At 50.0% G+C, this 20,483-nt stretch overlaps 1 protein-coding gene across 6 annotated transcripts in view; it reads right to left on the bottom strand.

Annotated features, from left to right (window-relative positions):
* The window catches only part of DNM1L (dynamin 1 like), a 747,198-nt gene that overhangs the window by 607,111 nt on the left and 119,604 nt on the right, over positions 1–20,483 (bottom strand). For 5 of the 6 annotated variants that reach the window (XR_013606882.1, XM_078673806.1, XM_078673804.1 and 2 more), the window contains exon 2: positions 4,424–4,571. The exons of the other annotated variant lie outside the window; for it this stretch is intronic. Coding sequence is in view for 4 of the 5 variants with exons in the window: in XM_078673806.1 (XP_078529932.1) it covers positions 4,424–4,571 (148 nt within the window). In the remaining variant the exon portion in view is untranslated. The remainder of the gene's footprint in view (positions 1–4,423; positions 4,572–20,483) is intronic. 6 annotated transcript variants of the gene reach the window in all.

Genomic DNA, 20,483 nt, shown 5'->3' with positions numbered 1-20,483 from the left:
GAAGACCTGCCGCACCCTCGAGAAAGCCTGGCTCCTCGACCGGACCACCGACAACATGACCGCCCTCAAACACGCTACCCGCAAGCACCACCAGCTCATCCGCACCACCAAGAAGAAATCCCTGAAGGAACGACTGGACAACAACGCCCACGACAGCAAAGAGCTCTTCACTATCGTCAAGGAGTTCTCCAACCCCAGCACCGGCACCAACGACATCACTCCGTTACAAGACCTCTGCGACTCTCTCGCCTCGTTCTTCCACCGCAAGATCGCCGACATCCACAACAGCTTCGGCGCCCCACCCACGCACCCAACCGTCGAACCAACGCCCCCCACCGCCACCCTTCGCACCTGGACCACGGTGACCACCGAAGACACAGCCCGCACGATGAACACCATCCACTCCGGATCACCGACCGACCCCTGCCCACACCACGTCTTCAACAAGGCCGACTCCACCATCGCACCCCAACTCCGGAACATCATCAACGCCTCCTTCAACACCGCCACCTTCCCGGAGAGCAGGAAGCACGCCGAGATCAGTGCCCTCCTGAAGAAACCTACAGCGGACCCCACCGATCTCAAAAACTTCCGCCCCATCTCGCTCCTCCCTTTTCCTGCTAAAGTCATCGAGAAGATCGTCAACAGACAGCTGACCACCTTCCTCGAGACGAACGGATCCCTCGACTCCTCGCAGTCCGGCTTCAGAGCCAACCACAGCACCGAGACCGCCCTCATCGCAGCCACCGACGACATCCAGACCCTGCTCGACAAGGGGGAAACAGTGGCCCTCATCCTCCTGGACCTCTCCGCTGCGTTCGACACGGTCTGCCACCGCACCCTAGTCCAGCGCCTCAGCAACATCGGTATCCAAGAGAAGGCACTGGAGTGGATCATCTCGTTCCTCGCCGGAAGAACACAAAGAGTCCGCCTCCCCCCGTTTCGCTCCGAGGCCACCGAAGTCATCTGCGGCGTCCCGCAAGGATCTTCAATCAATCATACCATTTGTATAGCGCACTACTCACCCGGGAGGGTCTCAAGGCGCTTGGGGGGAGGGGTATGCTACTGCTCGAACAGCCAGGTCTTGAGTTGTTTCCTGAAGGCGAGATGGTCCTGGGTCAACATCTACATGAAACCTCTCGCAGCCATCGCACGCCAGCACAACCTCAACATCATCTCTTACGCCGACGACACCCAGCTGATCCTCTCCCCCACCAGAGACCCCGACACCGCCAGAACCTGCCTACACGAAGGGATGAAAGACGTCGCCGAGTGGATGAAGGACAGCCGCCTGAAACTGAACTCGGACAAGACGGAAGTCCTCATCCTGGGATCTTCGCCCTCCGCCTGGGACGACTCCTGGTGGCCCCCAGCCCTGGGCACCGCACCCAAGCCAACCGACCACGCACGCAACCTGGGCTTCATCCTGGACCCCTCCCTCTCGATGACCAGACAAGTCAACGCCGTCTCCTCATAGTGCTTCAACACCCTGCGTATGCTTCGCAAGATCTTCCGCTGGATCCCGACCGAGACCAGGAAGACTGTCACCCAGGCACTCGTCACCAGCCGACTGGACTACGGAAACGCCCTCTACGCCGGAACCACAGCCAAGCTACAGAAAAGACTCCTGCAAAAACAACAAGTGATGGACTGAATGTGGATCAATGTCACACACTCCCCCAGTCAAAAGATCTGGGCCCAAATCCATCGTTTTTTTGCACTCCACACCACCCTGGGTTAGACAATGGCGATATGCAAATCAGCTCTGACCCTGTTGCCCCATGGGAACAGTCCAGTCCGAACTACAAAAGCCATGTCCTTCCCAGAACGGAATCAAGCATCCGAGGACCGGACCGGTTTCGAGGTAACACCTCTCTTCAGCCCGGCTAGCTTGACTCCAAGTGGTGTGGAGTGCCTGGGACCCACGTCTGGGCATCCCCAGCGCACTTAGGGCGGCAATTGCAAAAACAACAAGTGATGGACTGAATGTGGATCAATGTCACACACTCCCCCAGTCAAAATATCTGGGCCCAAATCCATCGTTTTTTTGCACTCCACACCACCACAGAAAAGACTCCAGCGCATCCAGAACGCCTCCGCCCGACTCATCCTGGATGTCCCCCGACGCAGCCACATCTCCAGCCACCTGAGGAACCTGCACTGGCTCCCCGTCGACAAGAGGATCACGTTCCGGCTCCTCACCCACGCACACAAGTCTCTCCACGACCTGGGCCCCAAGTACCTCAACGACCGCCTGACCTTCTACACGCCCACCCGCCAGCTACGGTCCACCAGCCTCGCCCTCGCAGCCGTACCACGCATCCGAAGAGCCACCGCCGGAGGAAGATCCTTCTCTTACCTGGCTGCCAAGACTTGGAACTCCCTCCTCATCCACCTTCGGCTGACCCAGGACCATCTCGCCTTCAGGAAACAACTCAAGACCTGGCTGTTCGAGCAGCAGCATACCCCTCCCCCCAAGCGCCTTGAGACCCTCCCGGGTGAGTAGTGCGCTATACAAATGGCATGATTGATTGATTGATTGCATTCTTCGTTCCCGGCCCCCCCAGATACCATGAAACCTCTACAACACCTACTAGCTACACCATCATCACATAGATTAATCACTAGACTATATAACCACACCCAAACACAGACCCAATGGGATGCCCCGAAGGCACTCACACAATGGAGAGCTGACCTGGAAGAACTCCCCACAGATGAGCAATGGTAGTTTTGCTGCTCACAGCCGAGATATTTATCTCCGAACTATAAATTAAGACTCATTCACTTCAAGTTCCTACATAGGATGTATCGCACTCCCATGCAACTACACAAACTAGGTTTGCGCTGCTGGAAATGCAAACGTGAAGCAGCTGCCTTTCTACATATAGCGTGGAGTTGCTTACTAATAGCTGAATATTGGCAAGGTATCTACGACACCGTACAAGCTGCTACTGGAGTGTTGTTGGAATGTACTCCCATGGTGGCACTGTTGGGTTATGTGGAGGTAATTCCACCTGAGAAGCGATGCTTAGTAACAATGATGGTACTACTTGCGAAACGTAGGCTGGCCGTCCACTGGGGTGCCCCCAAACCCCCCAGGATTACTGATTGGGTGAAAGATATTACTTACTGCCAGGAGCACCTTGCAGCATTCTGGGACCTTATATGCCCACCCCATCTCGCCCGCAGGACATATGGGAACCTTTCAACACCTGGCTCAGAGGACGAGATGTTGCCCTCCCTGAAGTTTCGCATCAAGCATCTGCGGCCTCCCCATTACGATCGACCCAATATTCGCCTTAACACTTGCCACTTTGCACGTCTGGCATATGGTTCTGCCTGATCGGTGGTGCGAGAGACAGTTAGTCATGGTTACCCTCCCATTCCCCATGTCAGGAGTATACATTAATATATTTGTTTAGCCTATCACGGATACCTTCATGTCTCAGTCATTACAACTATGGAAAACAGGATATTGTAGAATATTACTGTTGAACTTCCTTGTTTTATTTTGCCTCTTCTTTTCCTCCAAAAAGGTGCAGGACGCAATAGAGAAATGTACTTGATCTTCATTTGACATTGTTATATCATGGCTTCTCCGATGATGAACTTTGGAGAATACCGTGCAGTGCTACCATATACTTGTGTTTCTGTACATGTATGCCTGAACAAAATTTTAATAAAAAAAAAATCAAAAAAATAAAAGAAACTGTAGAACACTTCAGAACTATAGTTCAAAAGCATGGTCTTCTCTGTGAAGGCTAACCAGCTTTACCACTAAACAAGCTTCAAAGTGCTATTTTGTTACATTCGCAGGATATTTTCAAATTCAGAAGCCACATCAGCAGTGTTTCATTTAATTCAGTTGCCCCAATGACGTCACATCTGTCCTGGCTGCCAGTGGATGTGTGCATGTTTTAATTACTTCTGCGTGGACCACGGTGTTGCATCAAATAGCAATATGGTTAAGAAATAGTGAGCGTGCCCAGGCATTCTGGGCTAAAGTGAAGAAAAGGTAGTTTTAATAATGTATTCTGTGCACTGAGGAGGAATCAGCAGCAATAGGAGTGCAGTTTGCACCAAATAAAGCTACATGTGTGAAGCACAGCCTCGTCCCTTTAGAGAACGTTGTAGCGCTGTGAGGCTTGAATACAAATAACTTCTTAGCCCTTATGAGTCATGTTACAGCAAGCAGAGGATCTTTTCAAAGAAATGGGATTCAATAGGTACAGGACAAAAGGCCACTTGGAGGCTCAGCTAGTACGGCTACAGGAGGGGGCACTCCTTTCTCTTCGAGTATCCTGGAATGCATATACATCACACAGGGTCAGCCTCAATGTCTCTATGATCCAGATCCAACTCGAAAGACCCAACACATACGCTCAAGAGCATCATGACAGTCGTAAGTATCCCTACATACCATTATCATCTGTGACCGGTTTCCGTCGATCCTCTGGAGAGACATGCACCAGCTGCAGGACGAGAGGTCTCCGGGTTACGATTCCAGTGCCCCTGGGAAGCAAGTCTCTGCCAACAAGGCTTTCCAACACCGAGCTCTTTCCACTGCTCTGAAAACACAAATGAGGTCATCTTAAGCTACTCCTTCTCAGTCCAGAAATAACATACAATGACAAACGGTAATATTAGAATGGACTTGGCATGGCTTTAGATATACCAAAGAAAGAACTCAGTTAGCAAGAAACCCTGGAAAGATGTTCGGTATCCTAAATGCCCAGGCACCAATTGACCAGTGCCAGTCAAAACTGAGAACATTTACTTAGTGCTGACAAAATACAAATAAACAACTGAAAGTAATAGCACTACATAACAATAAATATATGAATCAGTGACCGGTTTTCCTAGTGATATTCGTTCACATCATTACAAAACAGTGCTCCTAAATCCGCCTGCACTTCTTGCATCTGCCACGTTCCTCAGGTGGGACTTCATCTCCCAAGCACACACAGCACCTATTTCAGTGGAGGCAGGGACAACAGACTCTGCGCTATAACAGTGATTGGTGCATACCGTGGAGCAGAATGCACCCATACACATGCTCGGGCGAAGAGCGGGGCTTTCTGCGCATGTACGCAGCTGGACATGGCTGGACTGGACTGGACATGGCTGGGCTGGACTGGGCTGGGCTGGACTAGACTGGGCTGGGCTGGGCTGCCACCTCCCTCCCCCTGGTCCCTTCGTAGCATCTTCTTTGTGGTAAGTTGCAGTGGCGACCAGCAGGGATCGGGGACAGGGAGAGGAGGTAAAAATAACAAGCATTGGAAATGCAATAGGTCTCGCAGCATTAGAGTTAGTGCTTTTAGAATTGTTTATGGGTTTTTTTGTAAATCTTTAGCATTTTTGTTTCCTGTAGCCAATGCTAAAGAATTAAAAAAAAAAAACCATAAAAATTTTTCTAAAAGCTCTAACTCAAATGCTCCGAGACCTATTCCACTGTGTGAGGGTGAGGGGTTGAGGGTGAGTGAGGGTGAGTGAGGGTGGGTGAGGGTGAGTGAGGGTGAGGGGTTGAGGGTGAGTGAGAGTGAGGGTGAGGGTGAGTGAGGGTGAGTAAGGGTGAGGGTGAGTGAGGGTGAGTGTGAGTGAGGGTGAGTGAGGGTGAGTGAGGGTTTGGGTGAGTGAGGGTGAGTAAGGGTGAGGGTGAGGGTGAGTGAGGGTGAGTGTGAGTGAGGGTGAGTGAGGGTGAGTGAGGGTGAGGGTGAGTGAGGGTGAGGGGTTGATGTTGAGGGTGAGGGGTTGAGGGTGAGTGAGGGTGAGTGAGGGGTTGAGGGTGAGTGAGGGTGAGTGAGGGTGAGGGTGAGTGAGGGTGAGGGGTTGAGGGTGAGTGAGGGGTTGAGGGTGAGTGAGGGTGAGGGGTTGAGGGTGAGTGAGGGTGAGGGGTTGAGGGTGAGTGAGGGTGAGGGGTTGAGGGTGAGTGAGGGTGAGTGAGGGTGATGGGTTGAGGGTGAGTGAGGGTGTGTGAGGGTGAGGGGGTATTGGTGAGAGGGTGAGGGGGGGTGAGGGTGAGTGGGTGTGTGAGGGTGTGTGAGGGTGAGTGGGTGTGTGAGGGTGAGTGAAGGGGTGTGAGGGTGGGTGAGGGTGGGTGAGGGTGGGTGAGAGGGTGGGTGTGTCTGCTCACAAAACCAGAGCTTTCAACACAACTATCTTTTGTGTGCAAGAGGGACACATCTTGCAAGGCAGGCACAGAGAATTTCGGAACTGGCTGCATATTTGAAATGCATCAGTTCAGTGTGCAGCTACTAGAACTCACCAATGAGATTGTGCTTTTATCTTGCTTGTCATAGCCACAGGCTTTCTGCTGCAAATTTTAATGAAAAAATTGCACCGAAGAGCCTCACATATAAAAGTGGACTACACAAAGTTTTTAGTATGGTCTCCAGTTTTACCCCCATATTCTCCGCAGTGAAGAGGTTTAGAATTCCACTGTAACTACGATAATTGGCCGCATTTAATCAAAAACTGTTTGTGCAGACAAGGAATGCTTTCCACTTTTACCTCTGTGTAGTCTCTTTCAAGTGAAGGGAGTATTATCTAACCTAGGTGTGGCTCAGGGGATTCCCGTGCAGAAGGCAGATCGAGGACAAGCCAAGCGTCTGCAATGAATGAAGGCTCTCTCAGGAGCCAACACACGGTCATTGCTTTTGTGACCCCCATCTCTCCTTCAGCAAGATCACTAGCCCGTACAGAGAGTGACAGTGCAGACTGGCACTCTGTGAAACTCTCCCTGCTCTTTGGTGCATGAGACCTGGGCAAAAGTTGACCGAGCGCAAACTTCACAGCAATGTAAAGAGCTGGTAAGGGAAGGTGTCGGGAAGCAGAAAGCAGTGAAAGTTCGCTAAATCTGAAGGAAAGAAAAGCGTGCAGAACAGAAGGGCTGCGGAGGAGGGGTGGCAGCTGCTCCTGCACTGCACACTTGAGGAGGAGTATTCACCAACGCACTCAAAGCACAAGACGAGAGGGAGTCTGTATATGTGTGTTAGATATTTACCCTGAACACAGCGGCATAAAAAACGGTGACCTACCTGTAGAGGCACAAGATTTCCATATACAAAACAAGCATTGGCGCCGCGCAGCTTTAAAAGTGACGCCGTGCTGAAATAAAACAAGAAAGGAAACAAGACGGAGGGAAGAGAGGGGAGGGGGGAGGAGAAATGCGACACGGCGGGAAGGGGAGGGGGCGGAGCGGGTACAATAAACAAGACGGAGGAATCAAAAACTGTTTGTGCAGACAAGGAATGCTTTCCACTTTTACCTCTGTGTAGTCTCTTTCAAGTGAAGGGAGTATTATCTAACCTAGGTGTGGCTCAGGGGATTCCCGTGCAGAAGGCAGAAACAAGCATTGGCAAGAAAGAGAAAATGCGAGAGACATGGAGGGAGAGTGGGAGGGAAAGAGAAGACGGAAGAGCAACAAGCTCTCGGCATTGCGTGGCGGGGGTGGGGGGCAGGGGAGCGGGGCACGTCGAGTCGCAACAAAAAAAAGTCAGCAGCTGCGAAATGAACTGGAGACAGGGCTGACACCATTAAGCTGCCACCAGCACGCTCGCCTTACTGAATTGCAGAAGTTATCTTTGGCGTGGATAGCGTGTAAAGCTTAAGAATTATACCGCTAAAACGTTAGGTTTTGCGCAGCAACAGTAGTAAAGGAGCCTTGAGCTACGGAAAGAGTGAGTAGGTCTTCAGCCATGACTTGCACACTGGAAGGTTTATGGAAACAAGCATTGGCGAGAAAGAGAAAATGCGAGAGACATGGAGGGAGAGTGGGAGGGAAAGAGAAGACGGAAGAGCAACAAGCTCTCGGCATTGCGTGGTGGGGGGGGCAGGGGAGCGGGGCACGTCGAGTCGCAACAAAAAAAAAGTCAGCAGCTGCGAAATGAACTGGAGACAGGGCTGACACCATTAAGCCGCCACCAGCACGCTCTCCTTACTGAATTGCAGAAGTTATCTCTGGCGTGGATAGCGTGAATAGCCTGTAAATCTTAAAAATGATAACGCTAAAACGTCCGGTTTTGCGCAGCAACAGTAGTAAAGGAGCCTTGAGCTACGGAAAGAGTGAGTAGGTCTTCAGCCATGACTCGCACACTGGAAGGTTTACGGAAACAAGCATTGGCGAGAAAGAGAAAATGCGAGAGACATGGAGGGAGGGTGGGAGGGAAAGAGAAGACGGAAGATAAACAAGCTCTCGGCGTGGCGGAGGGGGGGGGCGGGTGAGCAAGGGAGCGGGGCACGTCGAGTCGCAACAAAAAAAAAGACCACGATAGATGCAACAGAACAACAACAAGACGGAGGGAAGAGAGGGGAGGGGGGAGGAGAAATGCGACAAGGCGGGAAGGGGCAGGCAGGATGACTCAGGGGAGGGGGCGGAGCGGGGCAGAGCGGCATGTGGGTGTGAAGAAGCCGGGCCTTTGAAGTGAAGCTAAGCTTCACTTCAAAGGTGTCGGAGGAATGCGGGCGGCTGTGCACGCGCTTTTAAGCTCAATGCACATGCGCATTGAGCTTAAAAGTCACGGGCACTGCAAGGAATCGCCACGATTCCTTGCAAGTTAGATAAAGTCTGGATGAGCCCCTATAGTCTCGCTTGCTCGATGCGCATGCGCATCGACAGGCGAGACCTAAAAACGTACCTGATTGCCAGGTCTCTCCAACTGGAACAGGGAAGCAGGAAGCACCAGGCTCCCAGGCTCCCCTGGGCAAATCACAATGCTGCAATGCAGCGTTGTGATTGGTCTGAGCACCATCGATCAGCAAGGGAATTCCGGCCAGGGCATGTTCTCAATGCAGGTTGGCGAGCAGCCCCGCCCGCCCGTTAAGCTGCTTCAGCAGGGAAACAAAGTGATAATACCAACCAGTTATTATTATTTTATGTTTTCTTTATTTCACTGCTGCAAACAGTGGGACGACTCTCCTCCGCCTTCACGGAGGAGCTGCCACTGGTAAGTTGATTGTTTATCATCACTGTCTGGCTGGATACTCGGATATACTATCATGTGGGGAAAAGACAAGCATTTACAATGCAATAGGTCTCGCAGCATTAAAGTTTGAGTTATTGGCATTGTGTATGACAATGCGTTGCATACATTTTCCGAAAAATCTGAATTGGTGTATAAAGATGATTTGCAAACTGTAATATGTTGCTCAATAATAAGGAGAGTTGGGAATAATTATGCTATGCTATCTTTTGCTATCCTGTGCTTTTTTATTATGCTGTGCTGTGTTTTGTTATGCTATGCTGGTGAGGGTGGGTGAGGGTGAGTGAGGGTGAGTGAGGGTGGGTGAGGGTGATTGAGTGAGGGTGAGCGAGGGTGAGCGAGGGTGAGCGAGGGTGAGCGAGGGTGAGCGAGGGTGAGCGAGGGTGAGCGAGGGTGAGCGAGGGTGAGAGAGGGTGAGAGAGGGTGAGAGAGGGTGAGAGAGGGTGAGAGAGGGTGAGAGAGGGTGAGAGAGGGTGAGAGAGGGTGAGAGAGGGTGAGAGAGGGTGAGAGAGGGTGTGTGGGGGTGTGTGGGGGGTGTGGGGGTGAGGGTGTGTGAGGGTGTGAGGGTGTGGTGGTGTGTGGGGTGTGAGGGTGTGGGGGGTGTGAGGGTGTAGGGGGTGAGGGGGTGTGAGGGTGAGGGGGTGTGAGGGGGTGTGTGAGGGTGTGTGAGGGTGAGGGCGTGTGAGGGTGTAAGGGTGATTGAGGGTGTGTACGTTTGAGAGGGTGTGAGGGGGATGAGGGGGGTTTGAGGGTGAGGGTGTTTGAGGGTGAGGAGGTGTGAGTTTGAAGAGTGAAGCATTGTGCAGCGTGCACATAGTAAGTGTGTGTGCAGGCAGTGTATGTGTTTGGAAATAGCACTGCACTTTTAGTAATTTTTGAACAATTTACGCTAGAAAATTCTTTTATTTTGTTAAAATTGCAGAATATTCAGCAGATGGTTGATTATGTGGCAAATGCAGCAAGTCTATGATTATGCGAAAATTGCAGCAGACACACAATCGTATCTTTTCATTGGGCCTGGCTATTACTAATGCGCTCCATTTACAAAAATAGGTTTTTTCTCAAGTCCAAGCCCTCTCCTCAATTGATATTTTGAGTGAAAGTAAAGGTCAAATGGCGTGTGCCGTCACTTCCTCTACCCCTCACATTTTGGTGAATTAACGTCTCTGCTACGCACCCCCTCCCCCAAGTATTATTTGCTTTGAAGTGTCTGCAGCGAGTGCTCAAGTCGCAGTGGCAGAGGTTGCTGGGGTAGTTGAGATGTGCAGTTGCTGGAGTGGCTGGAGGAGGAAGAACCTGTAGTGATCAGCACAAATTGTTGGATAGGGTAATGAGGAGAGGGTGTGGCCTAATGGCCAGAGCTGCCGACTTTGGAGCTGGGGAGCTACGTTCATAGCATCCTGTGATTCTGGGCCAATCACTTAACTCCCTGATCATACAAACAATGAATGTGTCTTTGTATAACATAACTGGTGCGCATGCAAAACACTCCAATACCCTCGGGTCGAATTCGCGCTAAATAAATCTGCAATAAGAAAACAAAATGGGGACTCTGCTGTTTGGAGCTGTGTTGTTAGTGTTTTGGGGCGGCAGCTGCCTTTCTGGTTCTATATAAGCACATAGCTGCCAAGATTTCAAATTACTATGTGTGACATTTTCGTAATTTCAGTGTAATTATGAGTGACATTTCAAGGAGTATGAGTGACACTTTCTCGCGAGCAAAACAAAGCAATGAAGATGAGGGAAACATAAATATGAAGAATTGCTCCCATTTGAGCAACGAGAAACTGAAAGAATATCTTAAATCTGCTGCCAAACACCAGAAACGGAAGGGCACTAACCTAGTGCCCAGTTTACTTATGCTCACGAGCATGACGCGCTAAAAGCAAATTAAATAAGGATTGGAGAAGGTACTAGTGACACTTATTCCTCTGTAGCAAGCAGCACGTGGCTGGATAGACAATAAACCAATCAAACACTGCAGTAAGTGTGTTTAATTCTTATATCACCCTGACCAGCATAGCTGCCAAGTTTTTAGACTGCTTGCTTATGTGTGACATTTTGGTGGTTTCAGTGTGCATATAAGTGGCATTCACTACCTATCGAGTGACACTTTTTTGCAATTAAATCTAAGCAGTAACTAGTATTTTTGTGCTTTTCTATGAATTTCGCTTATTATGCATGGAAACCTTGCAATACAAACAACTCCTCAACGTGTCCCAGATGACAAGTACATGAAGATGTAACAAAGACAAGCATGTGCCCCTACATTTGCTGTACGTGAAATAACCTTCTTTTACACTGCCCCTAAATTACATAATTTCATCACTAGAAAAACCCAGAAGTTCCTCCGACTTTCCAATAACTAAGGGTTCTGCTGAAAACAAAACTCCCCACCCAACCTAATGGCTGAGAGGCGCAAGAGCGGATCTCAGCTGCTACTATTACTTAAAGATTAAAAACCATCTGAAGTTTGGTAAAGCTCCTCAATCGATCCTAATGGCACATACAAAATTCCACTACCAACACACTATCAACCATGACCAATATTTTAGCGTCCTGGTTGTACTAAAGTTTAACAAATTCACCCCCAATCAGTATTTTTCCTTTATCAGATTATACCTTCTATGCTAAATTAAAGAAAGCACTAATAAGCTTTTTAGGGCTGCATTAATGAGTTCTGACTATATTCAAAATACATAGAAAGGCAATGTTAGTATGATTAGAGAGAGTTTGATGTTAAGTTATATTTAAGTATGTCAGGCCCGCTGCAAAATCTTAAAACGTGAACAAATGGTCGGTGTTTTGCGCTGGGAAGGGTGACAGTACCTTCGTGTGGCCGGACAATGTAACTGTGGAACCAGTAACATAATGGCCGCCCCTGTGCACGCAGCGGTGTGAGCGGGCAGGGTCCTTGCAACCGGTGGACAAGGCCGTGATATGCTAAAAGCCAACACAACGCCGGAGGCCTGCGCCGGTGGGGGCATGAGGTGTAATTACTTCAATGAGCCCAGGGGTGTGCCCAGAGCAGTGACAGATCTCCTGGGCAGATCAAAGGGGCCAAAAGGCCGGACAGCAACAGGCAGGTGAGAAGGGCCCCCGACACAAAGCGCATCTTCCATTTCCCACGGAAGAATTTTTCTCTCTCTCACACTAACGACCGCATAGAACTTCCCGCTGACACACCATCTCCTTTCTTAGTCTCTAAATGGGCCTGACCATCCGCCTCAAGAGGCAATGAACAGGGACATTACTGATGATTGCGGAGCAGCTCGAGACACCAGACAAGCGGGCGGAGAGTCACCTTTTGCTGTTTGCTATTTATGTGGCGTTTGCGGCTCTGTTAGTGATTTTGTCTTGCACGGAAGTTAAGACGTAAGCAAAAACGAAACCGTGGGCAAAAACTAAACTTGCCGTGGGGCGGGACTTCCGTCTTCGGAAGTGGCTGGCCAGAAAAGCAGTGCTGACGCGGGGCTCCCATGCCCGAGGGAGAGCCCCGCGGAGGATGCATTAGTCCGTAGTGGCGGTAAGTGGGGCTTGGAGGGAGGGGGGTGCGCATGTGTGTATGGTGCGCTGGTGTGTGTGTGTGGGTATGTGTGCGACGGCGGGGGTGTCTGTATGCGTTGGTGCATGTGCTTGTGTGTAGGTGCGCTCGTGTGTGTGCGCATGCGTGCAGGGGGAGGCGTGGCTGTGTGGTACAGCTTTCCAGGAGAGGAGACAGGAGCTGGGCACAGCGAGCGCGTTCACGTGCGCGTGGCCCGCTCAATTCCGAGCGCGCGGCCAGCTCCTGTCCCCTCTACTGGAAAGCAGACTCGCTGACAATAGGGTCTCTGGCGAGACCGCGCTTCGCGGGGTTGACGCCACGAGCCCTAAAAATGTATCACCCAAAGACAAAAGGCACGACCGCCTCGCCACCAATTACTTCCTAAGTTAATAATTATCTTCTGCAATGGCCGCCATTTCAACAGAGATTGAATTGTTGGAAACCCGCATTGATGCGGTTCAGAAATTAAAGACTGTCTCCATGAGTCCCTCTACACCTGCACCATCGTGGTACATTACCACTGCTCCATTCAACCCTACGTAAGAGTCCTTGCATGCTACCTCAGGCTTACCTGCTCCGGTTTCCATGGTACATCCTTGTGTAGTAGTAGACACCGGGGTGATGATATAAGCGCTTGTACAGCCGAGCCTCCGCTCCGGCTTGCTAATAAATCCCCTCCCCATAAGAGAACAAGCATTTTCAATGCAATAGGTCTCGCATTTACTTGAGTTTGAGCTATTGGCATTGTAAATGACGATGCCTTTTATTTATATTTTGGTTTTTAAAACCGATAAATAAAAGGCATTGTCATTTACAATGCCAATCAATAGCTTAAACTGGCAAAAATGCTAGACCTAATGCATTGCAAATGCTTGTTAAACTGAGCAATTGTTTTGTCTTTGCTTCAGGGAGAAGGGAAGATAAAAACAGTGTGTGCGCACCAGAGAAAGACAGAGAGAGAGAAGTAACGTTGTGGAGATGAAAATGAAAGAGGGCCAAGGAAAAGTGGCAAGGGAGAAAACAGAATAGAAAACAAGGAGTGGTACATGCAGGTGGTCATTTGAACGAGTCCTATGTGGAAGTTACCGAAGTTGGCCTGTCTTCAGAAGCAGGAACAGGAGGATTGTGGAATGTTGTAGAGCACTGTTGTGTGCTGAGAGACACTCTTGCTTTTAGAGATCCTCTATGATTCCTTTAAAGTGTGCTACCGTGTAAGAGGTGTTAAAAGAGTTATGCGTAATGTTAGCCTCTGAGTCTTTAATTTAACCTACATTCCCCTAACATATATGTGAAGGACCGTCCGTCAATCCCTCCTTCTGTATGGCTGAGACCTGCAAATACGGCATGGTTGGACCTCGGACATCTTGCATCTCTATGGCCTTGGATTGGCTGCATCTCTATGGCCCGTTCCTGGGGAAGGACAGTCAGGTTGGGTCCTCAGTCTGTTCCCTGGCATCCTTCTGCCACAACCTGTCCACAGGACCCTGCGTCCTCCTCGTGCTACATCAGAGCTGGAAGCCCCGCCCACGCCCTGTTGCACAGCCAAGTCCGTCACTCTCTATTACTCCGCACTGTCATACTGGAGGTATCAGCATCTCGCCCCTCCCCCCACATGCCATATGGACCCCTCTGTATTATTCACAGCCTCTGACAACAAATAACAGGTGTCCTTACTGAGAAAATGATGACGCAGCTGAATAAATACATAAAAATGATGGCTAAAGTATGAACTTGTAAAGGAAATAGTTGCAAAGGTAAGCTTATCTAGATATAAATATAAAATCTCAGAAGTTGCATATAACAGATCTATTCTATTTGGAGGGTAGTGAGTTCGGAGGAAGTCACAGTCTAAAGCAATGTTCAAAAGTAAGGCGCAGAGCGCTAGATATGAAGTAAAATAAAATTCCAGGACAAACTAGCATGTGCAGGAGTAAGTCGTAGCATTGCTCAGTGGAGGAAGTGCCTGCCAAACACATCTGTGTGCAGTCTATAGGAGAAAGGGGAAGCAGACTCAACGTTTCATCCTCCGATATTGATCAATAATTAGCGTTCAGCCATAAATGAGACACCTACATTTAAGTGTGTGCTATATGTACGAATGGTAGTAATATATACCGGGTCCTTAGCGAGGGGCGTCTTGAAGTGCCCGCACCAGCTACCAGGCCCTATACCGGACAAGACCCAGCTCAGCCGGGCACACGCCGCGGAGTCCAGCACAGCACACAATGTCCATACAGGCATTGCTTAGGGGGGGGGGGGGGGGGGGGGGGCATAGCACACAGCCCGAGTCCAGCACAGCACACAAAACCCTGCAAACACTGAGGGGAAGTCCAGCACAGCACTGAAGGCCCCCCTAGGGGGGAGGAGGGGGAGTTCAGCACAACACACACAGCCCGTGCAGACACAGTGGAGGTGTGGGGTGTCCAGCACAGCACACAAAGCCATAAAAGCGATGCGGGGGAGCAGCACACAGCCCGTGTAGACACAGCAGAAGTAGAGGAGGGGGGTGGGGGTTGGTCCAGCACAGCACACACAGCCTACGCAGACAGTGATGGGGAAAATGCCTGCACACAGAGCCTGGAGGTACTGCGGGGAGAGACGTACACAGCACACAGCCCATGCAGGCACCGCGGGGGGCGTCCAGCACATCAACACAGCCCATGCAGATACAGATGGGAAAAAGGCCTGCACAGCATGCACAGCTCGTTTAGGTACCGCTGGGGTGGCAGACACAGCACACGCAGCCGGTATACGCACTACAGAGAGAGACCTGCACAGCACACACATTCCGTGCATGAACTCTGTTAAGAGACCTGCACAGCACACACTGCGGGGTGAGATTGGCATAGCACACACAGACATCTCCGGGTCACTCATTAGGGGAAAGAATTCTTCTATACTAATCCACAACAGGTGGAGGACTACTTGAAGCGTGTCACTAAATGCCCTAATGCAGACATCACTGAGATAAAAAGAGGAGGACAATTCAGTGGACAGACCAATATCCTTGATTTGTCATATATTGCTGTTGGGCAGTAAGTCTGTGGCTATCCACCATGAACAAAGCAAAAAACACCTGATGTGAACTTTCCAAACGACACCGGACCACAACTTCTGACTAAGCGATGCAGCGGACGAAGATGAATGAGGCATGGTCAAGTGTTTCATCTGGGCACCACCCCACTCAACATGGCGGAGTGGGAGGCTGTCACCCTCCCACCCCCCGCCCCGATGAATATTCCCAAGGCAAGATCTTCTCTACATGCTGTGGCTTGAGGTGTTTTTTCTTCCCCTATGCAGGCACTATGTAGGCCTTACCGCTATGCCACTCTCACTGCATCTATGAGCCCTCTGCCTCTTCAGCCGCAACAGAGCAAATGGGGGTAGGGCAATACTTCTTTCCCCGTCGCCCATGTGCCATGTAGAATGTTCCTTCTGTTCTCCTATAGGGGACTCACTTGCTGCTTGATTGCATGGCCGGTCCCGGTCACTTACTGCCCCTTCTGCAGAGCTCTGCTCAAGCTCTCACTGATGACTTGCATACGGCTCTCAGGTGTCTACAGCAGCTTTCCCTGTGCGGGATGGCACTGTGGGCCGCCAGGTGCCTTTGCCTCTGCCCACGGCCTAAGGTCTTCAGCTGGGCGCCACCCCTCCTCAACCCGCTCTTCTGAGGGCCACACCATGCCAGCTATGTCGTGGCCTGTGCTGGTCGGGCGCCACCTCACTGGGATGTCATCTCGGTGGGGAGAGGTTCTAGCCGTCTCTACCACAGCACTTTCCTTTGTCCGCCGCAGCAGTAGAGTTTCGGAGCAGCAGTATTTCCCCCTAGCCTCACCGCTACGATTCAGCGGGCAACCAGGCCTCCAACGGGACCGTCTCTGTTTTCCTCCTCTCTGGTTGGGGGGGTTGTGTCATCATCTGAAGGGCTGAATTTCACGGACTGCTGTGGATTACTGCGTATGTTGAGGGTGCGTGGATTGCAGCGGCTGATCGCGGTTCACGGCTTCCACTCCCGCTCTTGCTCCCGCGAATGCCTGCCAACAACAACAAGATTCAAACGCTGAAAATAAAAACAAGTTGTCCCTTATTATCATGGCAGAATAGTATGATCCTGATCTGTTTAGCGGCCGACATGGAGTTAACTAGTTAATGACAAGCAACAGTTTCCAACCAGCAACACGGAAGACAGCGAAACCGAAAGCAGCCCGGGCTGAGAGTGAGAGGGCGGGGGCTGCCCGCGCATGCGCGCTCCGAGCCCCGGCGCCAAAGCGGAGTGCGGCATCTGAAGGCCCGGGTGAAGACCAGCGCTGCGGAGGGAGCTCGAGACTGACCCACTGGCTGACGAGAGAGACAGGGACACGGAACACGCTGAAAGAGCCCGGAGAGTGGGGGGGGGGGGAGATGTGTGCGTGTGTGTGTGTGTGTGTGTGTGTGTGTGTGTGTGTGTGTGTGTGCGTCTGTCTGTGTGTGTGTTGCGTGTGCCTGCCTGCGTGTACATGTGTTGTGAACAGCCTGCCAGAATCGGAGCGCGTGTTCATGCGCGTGACCTGATCCGATTCCGGCAGGCTGCGTGCGTGTGCCAGTCTCTTGTCTCCTCTTGGTAGTCCTTGAAAGCTGAAACGACTGAAACGATCACAATAGACTCACTTTGCCACAGCAGGCGCAAGACCTAAAAAGGACAGATGGTAAAGCAAAAAGGGGAGTAGCTAGAGAAACTAAAAAACTTCAAAACTCTGTGCTTTAACCAACTTCACTAGACACAAATGGGTGTTAGGACATGGATTTTAGTTTGATTATTCACAGGGTGTGTAAACCTTTATTTAAGAATGTGGAATTTATTTTGAACAAATCTTCAACAAGAGATATTACAACTCAAACGACTAAATGATAAAGTTCAAACTCTGAGGGATATCAACAACCATGTTCTCATCAGATTGCTCATGCTGTTCCCCCGCTTCCCCAGGCTCTTCCAACTCCTATGCCGGCACCTATTGATTTAAGTCCACCCCCTTTGTCTCGACTAAATGGGCTGCCGATTCAAGCCAAATGTGTCCGCGAAGTAATGCACGACTGTTGGTTCTCAAATGGGGAATTCCAAAAGCGGACTTCTCTAAAGGCTTCTGATCATCGACAACTGCTCCTAATTTCACGCCATAGGTTATTATCCTTACTGGTGTACCTCCAATAGGGGATAACCACAAGGAGATGTGGCCATTCCACATTAACCAGTTTCCTGGCAATATCTGCAACGTTCAGGATGGAAAACTATTCCCTTCTGCACTGGGAGATTTTACAGAAGAGTTAGTGGCATGCATAGGGAAATCGTTAAGAGGAACAAACATCCCCAGAAGTAGAATTACCATTTGGGGCTGATGTAGGAAGCCTTTTGCAAGTCAAACGTTTTAATTAAGATTGGATAGGGGCAAATCGGTAATTAAACAAAAGTGGAGCCGAGGTATCGTATGCATGTCATTAATTAAACTTCCCCCACACCAGATTTAGAAATGGTTCATTAGCACCGTCAGTGCTAGACTCCGCTGTTGTGCCTTCTGTTTTAAGCGATCACAATCTCTTAACCATTTTTGTAACTTGTTCCAACACCCTCAGTGTCATGCCAAAACCTGTCCCCTCGGAGACTTCACAATACGAGCAAAATAAAGGCTTGCATTTGAAATGGAGAAATACAGACTGGAAAAAACTTTTTACTGATATGGTTACTTCTGAGAGAGAGAAGGTGATGTGTTGCTGAGTCTGGTGAACCAGAAGCGATACTAGGTAGTTGTAACTACGTTTGTAACTCTCTACACAATCAGATGTCTGCTAAAATTAATACCATTGAGCCTCTCCTGCATAGATGGTTCAACCCAACTGGTTCCGTTGCTTTAAGGAACTTGAAGAGGGTAACCAATGCCGCTCCTAGGAATGTGGAGGAAACTAGATTTGCAAGGAGAGCTAATAATGAAGCCCTCGAATCTAGGAAGAAGGAAATTAGCTAGTCGGCTTGGGAAGACGTGCAGTTAGCTGCTTAATCCAAAGATGGTAAGGCTTTCTGGAAGGTGATAAACCACCCATATTTTTCAGCCAATGAAAACTCGAAAATCACTTGCCACGTTTCTTCTGAAGAGTGGTAGTCTCATTTTTAGGTCGAACCTCACGCAGCGTGCATGCGCTGCTCTATGGGAGGCTTCTTGTGAGCCCTCCACACTGTTCCTAAACTTCTCCGTGGGAGTTAGTTAACTCCCACATATTCAATTGGCCTTTGCGTGTGGCTTTCAGTACTGAAAGCATGCAAATGGCCAAAGGCAGCATTATGTCCCGCCTATTCTTTTAACGTGCACTCCCCTGGCTTAGGGGGCTCTGGAGCGAGCAGTGGAACGCATTGTGCCAGTATAATACCTTCCTTATCGTGATCTTGCCTCGTGTTCCTAAGTAAACCAACACGCTCACAAGCTCGCTTTCGCGTTTGTTTCAACTTTGTTTTTCAGCCTATTTAATGTGCGTGCACCACTCCTGTGAGTGTTATTTTTTTTTCATGTTCCAGTAGCACCTTTCGAATTCGCCTCCTTTGAGACGTTGCCAATTGCATACTTGAAAATATTTTAGCAAAGCAAGCAACATGGGACTGCATTTACCATAATGCCAGGGGTAAACCTTGCTGGGAGGTGAAGCGGTGTGCTCCCACCACTGTTGCCATTTAAAAGCACTCCTGTGAGTTATTGAGCTGACGAGCTCGTGGAAGAAGCACCAGCGAGAGGTACCAGACCTGATGTGATGTTTGGCAGCTTACTCCGCAAACCCCAAATTTTAAGCCTAGAATCTAAATTTGCCTAGGTTAGGGACGATACGTTTCAATTCTATTAAGGACACGGATGCTTTTCCTTCTTCGCTTTAATAAACAATATTTTTTCCAGCAGCCTTCAAAAAAGTCAAACAACATCTTTATCCCAAACAAGGGAAAACGATCTTTCAGCAAAATTATTAACAGTTCTGCATTAAACTACAACTCCCATGAGTCCGTGAGTCCCTTCCGATATCAGTCCTTCCTTAGTGTCCGCCAATGATCGAAAGGCCCTTCACAGCAGTTGTCCCTCCTCTTTCTTTGCGCGTACGCATCAGAAAATCACTGGTCTTGCTTGGAACCATCATTCCCTGAAACAAAACATATCCCATAAGAATTGCACACTGTACCATCAATCATGACAAAACCCAGAAGATGCATGAAACCAGCAATACGCATGTCATGCAAAGAATCAAGAACCTTACTTACTGCCATATGGGTGGGTTCGTACCAGCTGTGGTCCGGGAGGGATAATCCTCGCCTCCATGTCCTTAATAGAATTGAAATTTACTGTCACTAACCTAGGCAAATTCCAATTCTATGTCAGGACCAGAGGCTCCGATTATGCTAGTTCGAAGCATACTTACCACCAAATGCGCCACATCCACCACCGGTTTGAAATAAAACCGCTTAAAGGTGGAATCTAAAGACCAGTCCGCGGCTTGCAACAGATCCTCCAAGCAAGCTCCCAGGGAAAACGCCTTTGAGGCCATAGTCTCCCCTTAGCGGAGTGAGCACCAAACTGTTTAGTGTCTATACCCGCCTCTTGCATGACCCAACGCACACACCTAGCAATGGTGGGGGATGAGACTGCTTGGTCAATCAATCAATCAAGCATTTGTATAGCGCGCTACTCACCCGGAGGGTCTCAAGGCGCTTGGGGGAGGGGGGTCCGCTACTGCTCGAACAGCCAGGTCTTGAGTTGCTTCCTGAAGGCGAGGTGGTCTTGGGTCCGGCGGAGGTGGATGGGGAGGGAGTTCCACGTCTTGGCAGCCAGGTAGGAGAAGGATCTTCCTCCCATTGTGGCTCTTCGGATGCGGGGGACGGCGGCAAGGGCGTGGCTGGTCGATCGGAGGTGGTGGGTGGGAGTGTAGAAGGTCAGGCGGTCGTTGAGGTA

The sequence above is a fragment of the Lissotriton helveticus genome, chromosome 1_1 (genome assembly GCF_964261635.1).
Source record: "Lissotriton helveticus chromosome 1_1, aLisHel1.1, whole genome shotgun sequence".
Classification (NCBI taxonomy): Eukaryota; Metazoa; Chordata; class Amphibia; order Caudata; family Salamandridae; genus Lissotriton; species Lissotriton helveticus.
This window is presented reverse-complemented; position numbering and strand designations above follow the sequence as displayed.